At 48.1% G+C, this 19,245-nt stretch overlaps 2 protein-coding genes across 5 annotated transcripts in view; one reads left to right on the forward strand and one right to left on the reverse strand.

Annotated features, from left to right (window-relative positions):
* Sema1a (semaphorin 1a) overlaps positions 1-19,245 on the reverse strand; it is a 133,386-nt gene that overhangs the window by 42,976 nt on the left and 71,165 nt on the right. The gene's annotated exons all lie outside the window — the stretch shown is intronic.
* On the forward strand, positions 4,681-14,996 carry LOC144125290 (uncharacterized). Of its 2 annotated transcripts, XM_077658543.1 has the most exons (6): positions 4,923-5,028; positions 7,674-8,933; positions 10,391-11,509; positions 11,905-11,965; positions 12,326-12,491; positions 14,802-14,996. In XM_077658543.1, exons 3-6 carry the CDS (start codon positions 10,400-10,402, stop codon positions 14,920-14,922), a joined length of 1,458 nt encoding a protein of 485 aa, XP_077514669.1. In that variant the 5' UTR covers positions 4,923-5,028; positions 7,674-8,933; positions 10,391-10,399; the 3' UTR covers positions 14,923-14,996. The 2 variants fall into 2 exon arrangements, with proteins under 2 accessions (XP_077514668.1, XP_077514669.1); XM_077658542.1 differs by lacking the exon at positions 7,674-8,933 and having other exon boundaries at positions 4,681-5,028.

Genomic DNA, 19,245 nt, shown 5'->3' on the forward strand with positions numbered 1-19,245 from the left:
CACGCAAGCTGCAGCCAATAAGAGGAAGCTCGGGTACTGTAACTCGGGTAAGCTCGGGTAAGTTCGGAGGAGCGCCACGCAAGCTGCAGCCAATAAGAGGAAGCTCGGGTACTATAACTCGGGTAAGCTCGGGTAAGTTCGGAGGAGCGCCACGCAAGCTGCAGCCAATAAGAGGAAGCTCGGGTACTATAACTCGGGTAAGCTCGGGTAAGTTCGGAGGAGCGCCACGCAAGCTGCAGCCAATAAGAGGAAGCTCGGGTACTATAACTCGGGTAAGCTCGGGTAAGTTCGGAGGAGCGCCACGCAAGCTGCAGCCAATAAGAGGAAGCTCGGGTACTGTAACTCGGGTAAGCTCGGGTAAGTTCGGAGGAGCGCCACGCAAGCTGCAGCCAATAAGAGGAAGCTCGGGTACTATAACTCGGGTAAGCTCGGGTAAGTTCGGAGGAGCGCCACGCAAGCTGCAGCCAATAAGAGGAAGCTCGGGTACTATAACTCGGGTAAGCTCGGGTAAGTTCGGAGGAGCGCCACGCAAGCTGCAGCCAATAAGAGGAAGCTCGGGTACTATAACTCGGGTAAGCTCGGGTAAGTTCGGAGGAGCGCCACGCAAGCTGCAGCCAATAGGAGGAAGCTCGGGTACTATAACTCGGGTAAGCTCGGGTAAGTTCGGAGGAGCGCCACGCAAGCTGCAGCCAATAAGAGGAAGCTCGGGTACTGTAACTCGGGTAAGTTCGGAGGAGCGCCACGCAAGCTGCAGCCAATAAGAGGAAGCTCGGGTACTATCACTCGGGTAAGCTCGGGTAAGTTCGGAGGAGCGCCACGCAAGCTGCAGCCAATAAGAGGAAGCTCGGGTACTATAACTCGGGTAAGCTCGGGTAAGTTCGGAGGAGCGCCACGCAAGCTGCAGCCAATAAGAGGAAGCTCGGGTACTATAACTCGGGTAAGCTCGGGTAAGTTCGGAGGAGCGCCACGCAAGCTGCAGCCAATAAGAGGAAGCTCGGGCACTATAACTCGGGTAAGCTCGGGTAAGTTCGGAGGAGCGCCACGCAAGCTGCAGCCAATAAGAGGAAGCTCGAGTACTGTAACTCGGGTAAGCTCGGGTAAGTTCGGAGGAGCGCCACGCAAGCTGCAGCCAATAAGAGGAAGCTCGGGTACTATAACTCGGGTAAGCTCGGGTAAGTTCGGAGGAGCGCCACGCAAGCTGCAGCCAATAAGAGGAAGCTCGGGTACTGTAACTCGGGTAAGCTCGGGTAAGTTCGGAGGAGCGCCACGCAAGCTGCAGCCAATAAGAGGAAGCTCGGGTACTATAACTCGGGTAAGCTCGGGTAAGTTCGGAGGAGCGCCACGCAAGCTGCAGCCAATAAGAGGAAGCTCGGGTACTATAACTCGGGTAAGCTCGGGTAAGTTCGGAGGAGCGCCACGCAAGCTGCAGCCAATAAGAGGAAGCTCGGGTACTATAACTCGGGTAAGCTCGGGTAAGTTCGGAGGAGCGCCACGCAAGCTGCAGCCAATAAGAGGAAGCTCGGGCACTATAACTCGGGTAAGCTCGGGTAAGTTCGGAGGAGCGCCACGCAAGCTGCAGCCAATAAGAGGAAGCTCGGTACTATAACTCTGGTAAGCTCGGGTAAGTTCGGAGGAGCGCCACGCAAGCTGCAGCCAATAAGAGGAAGCTCGGGTACTGTAACTCGGGTAAGCTCGGGTAAGTTCGGAGGAACGCCGCGCCACCTGCGCGAGAAGTCGCACGGGAAGAGCAACAGTGGTTGCACAATCCCTACGGGTGGCTGTGATAGGAACAGGCAGTGCCAGAGCACCACTGAGCTGGTAGTTGTATCAGGACTCGCCGCTATCTATTAATGTTAAGTAGAGAATGACCAATTCTAAACATATGGGCATTAATTAACCCACGGAGCCCACAATGGTGCACGGTTTGGTGACCAACGCGAACTAAGTTACGCAAACCACAATAATGATTGATAATAATTGGTTTTTGGGGAAAGGAAATGGCGCAGTATCTGTCTCATATATCGTTGGACACCTGAACCGCGCCGTAAGGGAAGGGATAAAGGAGGGAGTGAAAGAAGAAAGGAAGAATGAGGTCCCGTAGTGGAGGGCTCCGGAATAATTTCGACCACCTGGGGATCTTTAACGTGCACTGACATCGCACAGCAAACGGGCGCCTTAGCGTTTTTCCTCCATAAAAACGCAGCCGCTGCGGTCGGATTCGAACCCGGGAACTCCGGATCAGTAGTCGAGCACCCTAACCACTGAGCCACCGCAGCACGTGAGCAGACTAGTATTCCCCCCCCCCCCCCCCCGTAGTTTTTTTTTCCCTAATAAGAACTTGCAACAAAGGAAGAACTTGACTAAATGAGCGTTCATTTATAGATCAAACGATTATCTTCAACCCTCTTTACAACTAAATCGTCTTAACACGCGGAGGGGGGTCTCCACCAAGTCGCGGGGCGCCTAGCTTCGCGTCACTCCGGTACCTTCCAGCGAGACGACGCAGGCAGCGCACTCCAAGAGCGGCGACCTGGAAACGGCGGCGGCCGCTTGACGAAAGCCGGCAGAAAAACCGGTCGCGGCCGCCAAGGGAGCAGCTTTCCCTCGGGGCGTCGACGCGTCGCGCCGCTCTCGTTCTGCACGAGTCCGCTCCCTCCCCCTCCCCCCCCCCCCCCACCCTCAGTTGACGCGGCGAAACTTCGCCTCCCCCCCCCCCCCCCCCCACCTCCACTCCCTCCATCCCCGGTAGACTGTGGATGCGCTGCTTCCGTTCCGCAGCGCCACAACCACGACGCTATCATCGGCGCGCGACCGGCACAGGCACCGTCGCCGCAGGTGTCCCCCCAGCAGGCGGCGCGCTAGTCAGGAATGCCGTTACTAGGTGTGCTATCGCGATCGCACAGCGCGAAGCACAGCGGGACGAGAGAAACATCGTTGTTTTTATTCAGTCTGACGAGGTCATCGCGTCTTGGTACTTTGATCGCTATTGGTCGCTTTGTTTTCGGAACGAAACTCGAAGAAAACAACTTTCCGGTAGCAAAAAAGGGGGGCGAGCGATAGGTTGCTGCGCTGGTGGAAGAACCTCGCGCGTCCGAACTCGCTTAATTCGAACTTCCGGTTCATTCGAAGCGAAGCTTCGGTCCCGTCAACATCGCGTGTATACAAAAAAAAAGTGCCCCTTAATTCTAACTCCGTACTCGAGCAAACTCTCGCTCCCATTTCGAGTTCCGATTCATCGAGAGGCAACTGCACCGCTGTTCGAAATATCGGTGCGCCGAATGTTTTTAAGAAACTGAGGAAGCGGCGCACCTACCCATAACAACGTTTTCCTTCGGGCGAAGACCCACGCAAAACGGTTGCCTGTCGAGGGAGCTTCCCCATCCCTCCGTAAACCGCGACGGGAATCACCAAACACTTATATATAGGCTGCCCGCCGTCGTATTATAGCAGAGCTGTACGCCTTCAATGGCCACCACGGGCGGCACACGCTTCATATCTCCTAATTAAGCCGATTCTCCGAAGCTGCCGCGCGATTCAGACCACTGTTTACATATACACGCCAGTTCCTATATAGTAGCGCCATTTCCGACCCATACGGGAGCTTTGTTTACGGTTTCCGCATTGGGGTCAAGCGGGTGCGGACCGCATCACTGCAGCCAGCCCTGTTACGCAGCACAGCTGTGCCTGCGGCAAACGTATAACGGGTGCGCAGCGCTGTTTACGGTAGCGGGAGGGGGAAAAAATGAAGAGAAACACGAAAAAGAAAAATCAACAGAGTAATCAGAACGCGCACCTCCAGCAATAACACCACTACCCGAAGTGATTAAGATTAGTGGAGAGCACCTGAATAGAAATAGAAGGAAGGGGGGGGGGGGCACATTTGCGCAAGTACGCGCACCACGCTCATCAGAGAATCCGCGGAGAGGGGGGTTCGTGCTCGAGATTCCGCCTCGTCTCCAAGAAACAGGGTCGGCCTCGCTTAATTGGTCTCGCCGCTGCAGGAAGGAGTAGGGAGCAGAGCGCGGCGGGCCCTGGAACACCCACCGCTCGCTCTGCAAAGGGAACGCCTCCGGCGATGTCCAGCGCTGTATTTCTGGTGGGAGCCGCAATTAAAGCGGGCCGCCGCTTCGTCCGACCCCAGCGACTAACTGCGGCGGCAGCGGGGGTAACGAGAAGGACACGTGGTCAAACAAAGAAATGCGCCCAGTCGGCGAAGAGACAGCGTCAATCCCGTTAAGCAGTGATAACGAGGGGCGGCCCCCTACTGTTTTCGTTTGTACGTTCTATTTTCGCGTTGCTTATCCGCGCGCCCGTCGACGACAGTGCACAATGAGCGAGTGCGAACTGCAGTCGGCACATTTTCAGCTGGTTCTTTTGTATGTCGCGCTGCACGTCTGCAAGCGCATTTATTAACCTTTCCCCCCCCCCAAAAAAAAATAAATAAAAGAGGAAATAAAATGTTTCGCACGGCTCTTTACGGTGATTAACCATAGAGTCTTCCCTCCATTACCCCCCCCCCCCCATTCCCCAATTCCTTCCTTAGCAAAATATTTAGGACTCCTTAATTCGCACACTATAGCTTACGCGAAAGCGGGCTATACAGCAAGTTACGTCAAGGCTACAACAGCCTACTACCTGAAAATTCAAAGAGATGGACAAAACTACACTGTAAAAAAAGTGTGTAAAATTACAGGCGTTTTTGCAGAAATTTACTGTTGCCGCACGGAAAAAATCTGTTACTGGAAAAAACAGAAAGGTGATCAAGCAAAAAAGCAGACATTTTCTGTTTTTGACCGCCGTGGTCTAGTCACGTGCGTCTCTATTAAGAAGTAAGCTACGAATAATGCACCTGAACACCTTAAAAACATCCGTTTATTTTTTAAAGCCTAGAGTGTAGTAAACTAAATTTTTCGCACAACTAGTACTATGTGATTGCTTTTGATGCGGAGCTGCACTTCGCAAGATGACTTCCGCATGAAGAGGGGTTTGGTGTCTTCGTGCATCGATTTATTCGTTTCATTTGGAAAGGTGAGTGAACAAACAATCTCTGCCACTTGATACAGACAGTGTGATTTGCTTTGTGTCACCGGTGGAAATCTCTAAACTATATTGTAGATGTTGCGTGCGATGGAGGTGGATTACTGTAGCGAAATATTAAGGCATGGGCACATAGCTCGCATCTCACTGAATAGCGGGAAAGCCCTAGCCCTGCGTAACTTTCATCCTCCGCCTTGCGGTTTCAAGCTGCCTACGCTCCGTAAACTGTTCATGGTGAAGGTGCAGCTTTGACACGCAGTTAAAAGTTAAAACGAACAGGACGAGCGCTCACGCGCGAATCACTTGCCGCCGCGGACGCCGCCGTAGCGGCAAGCGTCGTGTGTCTATTCCATATTTCATTGTGCTAGCTTCTAAATCGTGCCGCGGCCTCGCTACCGCAACCACGCAGCCCTTAATTTTCATCGCATTCACGATTGCCTCTAAAGGCTATCTGAAATCTTTGCAGCGTGTTTTAACGTGGTGTGTGCGTTAAATTTGAGGTCTGCCTGGGCTCGGGTTCTCGCTTGAGCTTCGACTCGCGGCATTGGCCGCCGCGCCGACTGTCGTCATTCGGCCGGCGCATCGGCCACTCGCGCGAGCCGAACCAGTCTCGCGAGATTCCAGCCCTGCGTCAGCTTGTTGTTTCGAATGCAGCGGCATCGCATCTTGCTCACGCGGAGCTACGGCTGAGCGGAGGCCGTTCGGCTCACGGTATCTTTGAACTCACGAGTGTTCAGACTCTGCATGCGTACGCGAACTTTCTCGAGTAAACAAAGCTGCGGTCTTGGCCCTTGCCTAGCTGTCGACAAGCAACGTCGACCCGGAGGTGGATCGTTCGTTTCCAGCTTTGCGGTTGCTACGCGGCCTGCGCTCCCCCGTGTATTGCGGTGGAGCATGTCTTCGCCTCAGTAGGCTCGGCGGCCTGGTCGCCGCCGCTGTATCGGCATAAGCGTCAAATAGATTCCACACGGCTTTTGCTATGGCTGTGAAAATTTTAATGTTGAATATGCTGTTTGATCTGTTTGTCGGCTAATGAGACTACCATATTGGACTATATCACGTATTACGGACAGTTCTGGACGGTGAGATGCATGTTATGCGGGGAACGGGTCGTCGGTCACCCGCACGTGTCAGTTCTCTTCGGAGGCTGGCGCAGAATTGCAAACGGCGTAGATGCTTGACAGCATGCTTAAATTACAATGAAATGAACACTACCTGAACTCGAGGTAGTAAAGGACTAAATACTGACACTTAATTACCGACCCTTAATTAGCGATAAACAATTAGTGAATAAAATGGCTATAAATGCTCCGAATGTAATCAGACGAACGGTATTTGACCTGGAGGTAGTAAAGGAGAAATGGTGACCTCTGATAAGTGACCCTTCATTAGTCAAAAGCAATTAGGGAATTAAATTACCAGAAAATCAACCAAATAAACTACTTGAACTTGACAATAATTTAACAATTAGTAGTACCTGACTAGTGACCGCTAATTAGTGAAGAGTAATTAGTGACTTAAATAACCAAAATTCTCCGAATGTAATCAAATTAACAGTACTTGAACTGGACATTGCAGAGGACTAAATATACTTGTATTGAATAAAACTGATTACTTATAATCAGTTTTGGTCCAGTTTGGCTGAGGTCAATTTTTGGGTGAACCATGCTGAAATCTGGCGGTGGCCCGGGCACCAAATTCCAAGTTAACTCATGTTCGGGTCATGGTTGACCCTGGTTATGGCTATCATGTATAGGCACAGTGTCATCACTATGCTTGGCTAACTGTTATAGTGTTCCTATGCAGCTGCTGCTATGCAGCTGCTTCACAAGCAAGCAAGAGCAGAATTTTCTTGGGGTAGGAACCTCCGGATTAGTGCTTTCGCGCTAAAAAACTGGCAGAAATGCATTCACAACCTGAGCGGAAGGCTCCCGGCCTTTGTAAAGTAGTAGATACTAACTTAAGGCATCCGCAATCACGCTGCAGCTCAGTCAAGAGAGCCTGTAACTAAGCCAAAATAAAACCGCAATCATCACGCACTAGTGCATGGCCGCGGTATTCAAAGCAAATGCGACGATAGAAGTACAACGTGGACTAGCTAACACTGATCATCCATTTACTTTGCATGACAGATGCATATATCAGAGAACAAGCCTAAATAACAGCTCCTATGTAAGGCACTGTTTGGGTTTCAGTATAAAAAAAGAAAACGACTTCTACCATGTTCAGTACAGGTGTGTTCAAGCTGATGTATTCAAATGCATGCTGTTCACAGTACAAATTAGTATCTACGGTGCTGCTATACTAATTGGTTGAAAGTCAGCATGCGAGGCGTCTCCCAATTAATGATTGATCATACTGAGCTCAAGGCAATTTTTATCTAACGTATATACAATCATGGTAGCGCAGGAAGGATGAGCATCACGATCGACAAAAAATGTACAATTAAGGCGACGCGTTAAAGCCGAAAAATAAGAAAGGTGGCTTACTTCCTGCTGTGGCGGCAAGAACTAGTGGCGCAGGTTAAGTGCACATCTCCCATAATCCCATACTCTCCCAGTTTCTATCCTTGTATAGCCAACAATCTTAAAGTTATGTGGATAAAAATTTAATTATTTCCATTCTGGTTTTTTCAGCGATGTACTCCTGCAGCATATGCAGCAACATTACTTCGTCCCTCTCTTCCTTCTACAAGCACATCGCTTTGCACAAAAATGTGAACCAGTTCCGCGTCAAGTGCCCTTTTCGAAGTTGTTGCAAGACGTTCCGTAAAGTCGGCAGCGTGTACAGCCACATATGCCGTGAACACAGACAAGCACGACGTGCAGAAGGCGAAAGCCGCAGTGCTATAACTGTTCACAGATGTGACTTCGTATGCTCTGTGGATGCCTGCATTCAGCTCTGCAAAGATTATAAATCTCTTGTGGCACACTTGAAATGTCACATTACCGAAGGGACAGAGGTGAAGTGCCCATTTCAGAACTGCAGCAAAGTGTACAAGAACAAGGCTTCTTTCTCCTCCCACCTTTCACGCTACCACGTAAAGGCCACAAACTCAGCTCCACAATCGCAGGTTCAAACTATGGTCAGTGCAATTGCTTCAGAAGCTGTCACAGGAAATATTCAGTCTGCTGAGAACTCCTGGGACAACGAGCTTGAAGAAGCTCCAATTGCAAGTACTCATGAAGGTTCCCTCAGAGACTGCCAGGAAACATGCAGTGACGAAGTTACTGATGCTTTCGCTCATCTATACCTGAGATTGCTGTCAGAGCGTCATGTTCCTTCATCCACTGTGCAGCTGATAGCAGAGGCTATATATGACATTCAGACCGCTAATGTTTCGATGATGACTTCCATTCTTAAAGCTAGGCTCAAACATGTTGTGTGCAGTGAAGAAGTTGACAAGATAATCGACGAAGCTTTTGAAGCAGATCTTGTCTTAGCTGTGCACAGAGATCCGGGTGGTGTGTTCCGCAGTAAGCACACCCGTAACTTACATTTCAAGAAACCCTTTCTCTTTGTGGAGCCTGTTACAATACTACTGGGAAGAAACAAAAGAATTAGGGATGCAACATTCTATTACGTGCCAGTATTAAAAACACTGGAGGCCATGCTAGAAAATGAAGCTGTGGTTAAGCAGTGTGATGAACTCTTACCAAACACCAACAGAGTAATGAAAGACTTCACCGATGGCAGTGTTTTCAAGTCTATTTTACTTTACAAGGATCATCCAAAAGCGTTAAAGCTAATTCTTTTCCAGGATGCTTTCGAAGTCGTAAACCCACTCGGTTCTGCGAAGAAGAAGCACAAGCTGCTTGCAGTTTATTTAATTCTTGGCAATCTTTATTCATGGAAGAGATGCTCAACTGACTCCATCAAGCTCTGCTTGCTTTGCAGTGAGACTTACTTTAAATACTTTGGTCAAGACAAAATATTTGCACCCCTGATTGATGATCTTAAAAAGCTCGAAGCAGGCACAGTCGTCACTACAAAGGGCACACGTCTGATTGGCACAGTGTGCGCAATCCTCGGTGACAATCTTGGAAGCCATGGAATTGGCGGCTTTGTTGAAAACTTTAGCAATGCAACACACATCTGCAGGTTTTGTTTGGCGGAAAGAAGAGACCTCTTTTCTCCACTTGCATTGTCAGGTGTATTCGAGCTGAGAACACCAGACAATTACAACAGTGCTGTCCTAACCTTAGCAGCCGATAGTTCCTTAAGTGCAGAAAAGGGAGTAAAGTTTAGGTCTTTGTTCAACGATCTGAAGTATTTCGACGTTTGTGCACCAGGGCTTCCCCCTTGTTTGGCACACGATCTTTTTGAAGGCATAGTGTCATTCGACCTTTCTTTGTATATACAATATTTTGTCACAGTTTGTGAGTGGATTTCTCTAGAGGATCTCAATAACCGTATAGGTGGCTTTCCTTTTAAGCACAGCGACCTCAATGACAGACCATGTGAGGTTCCTGCAAAGAAATCACTTGGAGGCCATGCTATTCAGAACTGGAATATGGTTCGTTTTCTTCCCCTCTTCCTAGTCGGTTCCGTTCAGTCTACAGAGAATGAGGTCTGGAAGCAGGTTCTGTTGCTGTCAGAAATTGTTCTTTTAGTTACTGCGCCAGCAGTTACAAGTGCAATGGCTATGAGGCTCCAAGATATCATTGAAGATTACATGACAAGCAGAGCAGCTCTGTTCCCAAATATTCCATTGAGGCCAAAACACCATTACCTTCTTCACTATCCAATGCTTAATATGCAGTTTGGTCCCCTGATCAGATTGTGGACAATGCGATGCGAGAGCAAACACAGCTACTTCAAGAAATGTGCTAGAAATTGTCAAAATTTCAAGAATTTGACGTTGACTTTATCTCAGCGGCATCAGCTTTTCCAAGCTTACAAGAACACAGGAAGCAGTACTGACGTTCTCGACAATGCATCTACTTTCATGATCAGCCTTTGCAGTCCTGAAATTCAGAACAAAGTTCGGGAAGTTGTTTCTGATGAAGGGGAAATTTTCTCAACACAGCAAGCAACTATTCGGGGTCTGTTGTATGAGTGCAAAATGCTAGTTGTAATGTCACGGCAGAACGGCGAACTAAAGTTTGGGGAAATACAGTTGATCCTGTCAAAAGATGCCCGGCATTTTTTTCTTGTAAAAAATGTTCGTACATCGTATGAACCAGGAATGCAGTATTTTAACATCTTAAGTAATGACGGTCCAATCAAGTGCATTGAGCTCGACAGCTTGCTTGACAACACACCATTAATCCAGTACAACCTTGCCCGCTGCAGTTATCCTGTTTTTGTTTTGAAGCATGGATTACTTGATGGAGTTTGAACTGTGTTTCAGATAGCTGCAATGGAGTTGGAACAACGAATTTCCAACTGGCTGCCAGCCCTGGACAAGGAGATTGTAGAGCTGACAGTCCAGAAGCTGCAGCAATGTGGTGTAGAGTCCCTGGAACATCTGAAGTATGTGGTTGAAGAGGATTTGCAATTTTTAAAGCCCATCAGCAGAAGGATTCTTCTTGAAAGGTTTCACTCAGCGGCTACGCCCAACCCACCAGTGTCACTTTCTCCCAACGACATTCAATCGCCTACAAGCACACAGTGTGCAAGCTTTTCTACACCTTGGGAGGTTTTCCCACCACAGCTTATGAAGGCTTGTCAAGAAGGGAAGCGTCCAGTAAAGAGCGACTTGAATGAAATGGTACGACTTGTGAGTGACAATATTCTTGCCATAAACAGGAAGCCAGGTCGCAAGATCTTGAGGGCCATCGCAGCTGAAATTGTGAGCCATTACCCGAAGACATTCGAGGACACCCTAAATGGGGCAGTAATTGGCTCGGGTATTGAGACACTCTTGTGGAAACTTGAAAACTGTGTTAACAACAAACGAAGGCCAAGCTCTGAGCAGCCACATCAGTTCGAACCGGACGATGAACTGGACTTGAGTGTCAAACGAGTGAAGATTCAGAGAGACTCATATGGGTGTGTGGCATGGCAACCAAAGCATCCATCTGACGAGACTGCTGACTCACAGGAGAAGAAAAAAGACGACTTGCTGTCGCAGTTCAGGCTTGCGTTTCCAGATGAGACCATGGTTGCACAGCTCATGTCAGAGACTTATGCATCACAACGTCAGCTTATCAATGCATCCAAAAATATTCGAGACATTGAGCGAAGCTGGCCATTTCTGTTTCAGGCAAAGCACCTGACCAACCACGTAAACATCTTGCTAGGCTCAAATGTTGCAAAGACTTTCGATGACCGACTAAAGACTGTTGGCCGGCAAGTTTTTCGTTACGCACACAGCCAAGTAAAAAAAGAATGTGTGAAGTCTTGTCTCCAAGAAATAGAAGCTGCCAAAACTAACAGGAAGTCAATGGCAGTTGAATACGAAGCCATGCCACTACTACTGCTCGCAATCTTCGGAGAAGACAAAGAGCTGTTCTACAAGCTAACAGAGGTAAAAACTGACAAATGTAGTTTGCATTATTTCCTTGCAGTCGTCGCACGTTAATGCACAATGTGAAGTGTCCCATTAATTTATTCCTCCCAATAACCAAGTTAGCACTGCCTTTTATAACAGTAGTGCAGTGATTGTTTTACCCACGTCTCTAACATTTGTACTGAGATAACAGAAAAATCTGGAAGTTTTATGTCAACCTTGCCCATAAACAAAAATTTATCCTCAAAGCCAGCAGACTTTCTGCGGTGTGTTTTAGCATGCGACGCAATGGTAACTCATATTTAAGTGAAATGGCGTCTGTGTTGAGGACTTAAGGCAACATTTTTCTTTTATTACATGCCATTGACTGATCCTAATGCTAATGCACATGTGAATTGGATTTTTCATATAAGGAGATGGCCAGCGACGATGACTTGGGGGATCTGCCAAGCTGTCCTTTCATCTGCGTGAAAGGTAAGATACTGATGACTGACTAAAGGGGCAGTTCTTAAAAAAATTGCTGAAAAATGCACTATATGGTGCTACCTTGTCCGAAATGCAAATCTTTTATTATATTAGACAAATGTATGCAATTTATTAAGATACTTCCCGCTGATTGAAATGCTTAATGAGTATTGCTGGCTCGATGTGCCTATCATATATAGGGCAATGCAATCTTCGTCGTTATCCCTTCCTCGTTTTTCACTTATCCTCCTAAACCTAATGGTGATGGACCCACCCCTCTGAATAAAGAGACTTTACGTGGAACTGAAAGACATAATGAAAACAGAAGGACAAAGCGAATAATAATGCTTCCTTCCAACTCTTTTCCAGGATGGACTTTTCTCACTGCTAATTCATACACAATCTGCGTGGACACCCATCCAGTGCTTCATGCATCGAAGCCAGACGAGGCCTTCAAGCTGCTGTTCTTTGCTTATTTTGCTTTTAACATCCAGTACCAGAAGGAGACGAGCCTGTGCTTGGAATTCACACAGAGGTAAGAACTGAAGCCAATGTTCACTCACCTGTACACTTGCCTGACGTCACAGCACGCCCTGTGCAAATGCATACTGCAGTCTGCCAATCTTCCAAAACCTTATTTAGAAAAGTGCTTACTACGCTGCTAAACAGAGTGTACGTGAAGAAAATGCACTTAACTGAAAAGCTCTTTGAACAGTGTGCGTGTTCATCGAGAATATCATACTGTCAATGAAGTTTGCTTATAGAGGTGAAAGTTGGCATTTCTTCAGTTTGGCATTGAACTAGCACTGGGACACGATAATACTAAAGATATTTGGTAGTGTGCTGTAGTATAGGACCAGCAGCGAAGAAAATTTGCTTTAAGGTAGGGAGTTTTAGCAACATTGTAGTACAAGAAATTAATAATTGATTTACCATTGACTGACGTAATAACATGCCCTCATTATCCAGTCTAATTTTTGAAAATATGTGTCAAACAGCGAGACGTCATAAAGAAACCTTTTATCTCTATAGTTAACAGTACAGCAGCAGCTTGGGATCACGCCTGTGTGCTGTCTATTAGTTCTGCTGGAAGGCTAATGCAAGAGCATACAGACAAGGATGCATTCTAGTAAAGGTGAATGTCTGAGATCAGGTATTTTGTTTGTTTTGTTATAATAAAGCACAACACCAAAAACAAAGCAAGTGACAAGCACGCAACTGTATTATAAACGTTAATTTTTTTTTAACCTTTGCAGCCTTCTATTTTAAAAAGTGTGAGAAATGCGCCGGTGCTTTCTATTGTGCTGGATTGTACTGCAAAGTGGACATTATGTACCTCATAAGGATGAATAATTAGACGATTAATCAGCTTAAGTTAGCTAACAAACTTTACTATTTCTGCTTTTTAAAGGGAAGGTTGTATTGCAAAATTTATCTGGCAACATCGAAGGTTAGGCTTATTTTTAAATTTTGTTACTCGGCAATATATTTCAAAGGAAAGCTTGTTCAATTGGCTGGCCCACTTTACCTATCTATACAATGCCGTAACTGCGCATCGTATTCTTGCCGAAATCTAGTTAACTTATACATCATAAAAATACACTAACTGTGCCTGTACTTGCTGCATGCATTAGAAGTGCGAGAAGCGATTTTTCTATGAATATGCAATGGTGGAAAGCTGACTCAACGAGCTTTCGTATGTGTATTTTTGTTGGTCGATGTCTGGAATGATACTGCCATTTAGGAGTATTTAAAAACAGCTCATATTCAAAGTTGACGACCATCAATTTTGCAACATAACCTACCTTGCTTCTGAGATGAAAAATAGAAAAGTCAGTCAAAGTTAATTAGGTAACTACAGATACATTTGAGGCACCTAATGTTTGCCTTGCTGTACAGTCCAGCTCAGAAGACCACACCGACGTAGCTAAGTATTTAAAACATATCTTCGAAAGTGACAAAAATCACCCTGTATATAAAATATCAATCGGAAGGAAAAAATGCCTCTCCCGCTCTTTTTCTGCCGCGTCTCACACACACACACACACACTTAAGGTAATGGAATCGGGGTACGGATTTCAGGCTGTTTTTTATGAGAGAGGGGTGCGTCCTGACATGGCAAACCGTTGTAGCAAGGTAGGCAAAAGAGACCTAACGTTTTATTAAAGCACGTTTCTCCTTGTTTTATCCGTTCAATCCTCCTCATTCATAGAACCACATGTACTGTAGTGGCTATGAGTTCCTAGGGTGCATAAGCTACCAACGAGTCTGACACTTTTATCATTACCCATTGGATCAAAACCTCACTTGTGGAGATGAAAGTCGATCTCAAGTCATTCAATATGTGGTAGTAAAATGAGGTGATCACTGAGAAGCAAGGTGCTTAAATGACTTCAGTAGCATCCAAGATACTTCTGTTTCCAATGGTACCTGTATGACCGGAAACCAACACATGCCTCGTAAACAATGACATTGTAGAAACATCGTATGCTCTTTCCGCCCAGCACTGCCTGTGAGTCATGCTGATCTGTGGTTGTTGATAAAACGAATCTTGCTACTTTATCGCTATGAGGAGCTTGAAAAGAAGGTTTGAGCAGCAAAGTGACGCCTCACAAAGCTAGAGTTTTATTTCTGGGTGGGAACAGGTAAGATATTAGTGTTTTTTTTTACTTAGCTTTTACCCCTCTTACGTAGCGGATCATATATGAGACCTGATTTTTTTAACACATCCGCCCTTGTCAGAGTGGTTGTGCAAGTGTAGAACGAATATATTTTTGTCTTTCAACTATAAAAATTAAGTTTTTGTGCCTGGTCGTTAGTGATAGCTCGTGGCTCTTTCTTTCAGGGCTATTGCAGGTATTAATCCTGCAAGAGGAACAAAGGTGCAAAAGAATGGCGGGAAGCAGCACTGCCTGTCACCAAGAGTGGCTGCACTCGTAACGGCTTTGAAAGACTATGACTTTTAGATTTTTAGTTTCTGTTGCTTGTGTTGTATAACATTTTATTATGTTGGGCTCAGAAATAGTTTTGGAGCTATAGAAGCCTGCTGATGCTGATGTGACTTTCGATTTAATAAAGTGTTCATTCATATCAAGCTGCTTGGCTTTTGGTTCTCAGGCAATGCTATACTGATGAAAATCAGTGTGTTGTGCAAACGTTTCACATTTAGATGTTCTTAAATTACTACACGCAACTTCCCTCGAGCAACGAATTATGTAATATCACACTTTCATTGGTATAAACGACGCAAAGATCGTATTTGTAATTTAATGAGCCCTTGTGCTTGCACAGAAACCGTATTTTGTGCGGGGAAAAAAATTGTAATAAAAGAACAACTAATAGTAAAGAGAACATTGCAGGAATTTCAAATATATTTTCTGCAACCCAAAAAGAAAATTGTGTGTAAATTAACAGGGCAGCCAAAAACAGACAACTAAACTCAATTTGCAGTCACAGATTTTCTGTACATGATAGAAAAGAAACATTGTAAAATAACAGAATAACTGAAAACAGAAAAGTGAATTTCACAGATTTTCTGCACATGACAGAAAAGAAACACTGTAAAATAACAGAATAACTGAAAACAGGAAAATGAATTTCACAGACATTTTACAAGCTTTCAGTAAATAATGAGAAAGAAAAACCCTGAAAATCACAGACTTGCTTTGAAACAGAAAATGAAATGTCACAGAAATTTTACAGGGATTTTCGGTTAGTGATAAAAATCTAACATTGTAAAATAACCGAAAAACTGAAAAATGGAAAACAGAACTGTACAGACATTTTCTGGCAGGACAGCTGCCAGAAAATGTCTGTTTTTTTTGGAAAAAATTTTTTACAGTGTACCTATATGAAAGGCCAGGGTGCGTCTGTTTCTGCCTCCGGCCCACTCGCGTGAGAAAATTGCGTTGCCAGTGGGGGCAGACTGCCCAAATACCGCGGCGCACTAAACTATACACGACCAGCGAAGCACAACTGTCTCGGCAAAAACCTGCACAGCTTTTTTGCAAGCGCGAACGTGCACAGGCGGGGTGTCACGCGCACCACCGGCAGCGCACTCGGGCCACTGTGAACTCAGGTGCGCAAGCATTGATCAGGTGTGCGAACAGGACGACCGCGGATGCCCACTGGCGGCTACCACGCGGGACGCGGGGGCAGCGACGGGCAATGCTTCTTTCTCCGCGGCAGGCGAGGCTTCGATCGAAATCGTCCTTCCTTCTCCTCCTCCCCTCCCGATTCCCGAGCTCTCCAACTTCCCCTCCCGTTGTTGCCACAGCCGCCGCCCTCGCGGATGCCGCTGCCCATCTCGATCGGAATGCCAGCTATTTTATGCACGCGCACATAACAAAGTGCCGGGGAGAGAGCGCGAGCGGCTGCGGCGCCCGTAAAAGGAACCGCGCGGTTTCCCAATACACGACTCGCGCGCGGCTCGGGACAAAGCCAGCGAGCATGGGGCCGCTGGCATCGCTGCCACAGTAGGGACAGAGAGACAAAAGTATATATAAGGCGGCACATATAGCGCGACAAACAGCTAGAGGAAGCTCTGGGGAAAATAGGAAAAAAAAAAATACGTAACGGATAAACGAATACCAGCGCCGAGGGGTCGCGTATACAGCCGAAGGAAGAGGCGAACACGCGGAAAAGCCGGCTCCCCGCTCCTTGTGGCGGGGATGACGGAAGTTATGCCACGGGCGTCATGTACCATGACGCTCGCAGCCGCAACAGCCTGCGTGTTAGCGTGAGCCAACATGGCGCTTGCTCCGCTTACTCGCTGCCTCCATCTTTTTCTTTCTTTTTTTCAAACTGACCGCCCGGGCATTTCGGGCCACGAAAGCTATCAAGCCGCATGCAAACTACGCCCGCTGGGCGCCGCAATAAGTGCCTCGCTGAAAAAAACCGTGCAGCGGATGTGGAAGCTATATAGACACCGCGGTCGCCAGTGCGGACTATCGGAGCTTCCCATGCGTAGGAATCGCACGCGACTGCACGATGTCCGTGGTTATCCCATTGGTGATGCGATACTGTCCACTTGGACAGAGCAATGGGCGCCTGCCAATAGCGATCTTTTGTCTCCAAGCGCTAGCTGATTAGCCGCCTTCGGCTCCGTGTAGCAACCAGAACGCTGCACGCATCTTCGAAGAGACAGACGCACGCTCGCCGCGATGACGGGGAGAGGAGCAGCAGGAGGCGTTCGCGTCCATTGTATGTAACACGACTCATAAAAAAAAAAAAGAGGGAGTTCAATGCAGTAGTCTGGCCAAACAGGGGCGCGGGGAATCGGAGCGTGGCTCGTGAAAGCTCTCTAGCTCAGTGGACCGTCCCGGGACGGCGGCTTCATATACGCATGCGCACTCTCGGAGAGACAGCTGCTGATATGCTAAAGTACATTCACTTCCCGGTTCTCGAGCGGAGCACGCGAACGGTGCTTCGCGCACGCCCGTAGCGAGCGAATCATAAAGCGAAAAACAACAACGTAAGGTTCTTTCTTCGCCGCCTTCCTGTTCGAATCGTTTCGCTTCGAGGGCATACAGGCGACTGGGCCTGCTTACACGCGTGTCAAGAGGTTTGCGCGGCACTCTCTTCCTGCGTGAGAGCATGGATACACTGTACAGAGCATGCAGCCAGGCACAGACAGCCCTCTTTGAAAACGGGGTGGGGCTCGCCGGGTGTTCCGAAAAGACCTCACTTCGGTCACGCGAAGCACGCACCCTTTGGTGTGTTGTGAACACGCATACGTACGCGCACAGCGTCCACCAAACCGTACGTTGAGGCGCAGACTTTTCGAGCTGTGGGTGCCAGGTGGCGAGCTCTGAGAAGAAGCTTCACGCCCTCTATAGCAGCTCAAGTGCGCGGGAAAGGAGTGTAAATAAGGTAACCATGCCGATTACGACGAGTAGCATCGGACAGCGTCCCCTTTTCGCTTGCAGCGAACACGTACCGCCAAAACTCTGTTCAGCCTTCAATCGTGTGAAACGCTGGTGAGTGCGCGGCTTCTGGCGCATCAGCGGCACTAAATTTAGGCCCTAATCCCCAACCACGGAGTTAAAGATTCAGGGCAGCACTTAGGTCACCTCACGTGCATCGAGGCGGAAGCCTTTGCGTCGTCCTGTTGAGCTCTCTAGCTCAACACGATCGCCTCACGGTTCTCGAATAAGTTTCGGTTTCAAGTTACGACATATTACAGCTTCGTTATATCCGATATGTTCGCTATATCCGGTTTGGAGTTATGTCATATGCCTTCTAAAACAACCTCGTTTCGTCGGAATAGGTGGCCACTGCTAATTCATTAGGCTCTACCCGCGTGCGTTCGAATCCCATCCCCGTCGAAATTTCCTTTCTTTCATTTTATTTGATTGACAGGTGGAGCAGCCACTTCTTGTACACGTTTCCTGCGGACAGGTCTTGCGCACACAGCTGAGGCAAGAAAGGCTTTCGCCTTAAAGGCAATGGAGCTGTTGGCTATAGCGTTGTTTGCTAGCGTGGTATATGTGGGCAGCAGCTATTCGGTCGCGTGTGTTTGGCAGGTACTCGGCGAGAAGCCCCAGTCCATGTACAGTCCCCGGCGAATATATAAGGGTCGGGAGCAACCATACATAATCATGAAAACGACGGGCAATCATCCGAGGGCGCAAAGGAAGGGACGCGTACGTCCTCGGGTAGTTGTAACGCCGTTTGTACGAACGAGCGGGCGATTGCTGGCTGAAGCGTCGAGACACCAAAAGCCCGCGCGACGACACCCAGTTCAACACGCGATTGATAGGCAAACCACGATCCAGCGCACCTTAACACACTACTGGATATCAGGAGGGATTTTATTCCGCTCTTGAGGAGCTACAGAGGACGCCGCTATCTCCTCCGGTGCGGGGCAGCGAGCGCTCACAAGAGGACGGAGCAAAACACGTAATAAAGGAACGGCGGGCACGTAGCATCTCGGGCGATATGCCCATTATGTACGTGCAACGTCTAACGACCCGGAGGCCTCGGAGAGCAGAGCCCCGCGATGACGACACCAGAGTGGGACGGCCAATAGGTTATCGAACCCCCCGTCATCTGCCCCCGAAAGTCTGCGCGAGCGCTTGCGTATACACACACGGCACCCCCCCCCCCCCCCCCCCCTCTCGCCTCCATCTCCGGGCTGCCAGTTTTATATGCGGCTGGCAATCCCGACGGGGGTCTTCGACGGAGCGGGTTATCTCCCGTGCGGGGTAACGAGAGAGAAAGAGGGGGCCTCGCGATTCCCACCGTCGCGGCGACAGCCGGCGTTCGGCAGGCAGGCCACTGTACACCAC

Source organism: Amblyomma americanum, chromosome 3 (assembly GCF_052857255.1).
Source record: "Amblyomma americanum isolate KBUSLIRL-KWMA chromosome 3, ASM5285725v1, whole genome shotgun sequence".
NCBI classification, from domain to species: Eukaryota; Metazoa; Arthropoda; class Arachnida; order Ixodida; family Ixodidae; genus Amblyomma; species Amblyomma americanum.

Coding starts and splice junctions, on each gene's coding strand:
- LOC144125290 (XM_077658542.1), top strand. CDS start 4,942: ATGCGGAGCTGCACTTCGCAAGATGACTTCCGCATGAAGAGGGGTTTG. Junction 11,510..11,904: donor TGTTCTACAAGCTAACAGAG/GTAAAAACTGAC, acceptor TTTTCATATAAG/GAGATGGCCAGCGACGATGA. Junction 11,966..12,325: donor TCCTTTCATCTGCGTGAAAG/GTAAGATACTGA, acceptor ACTCTTTTCCAG/GATGGACTTTTCTCACTGCT.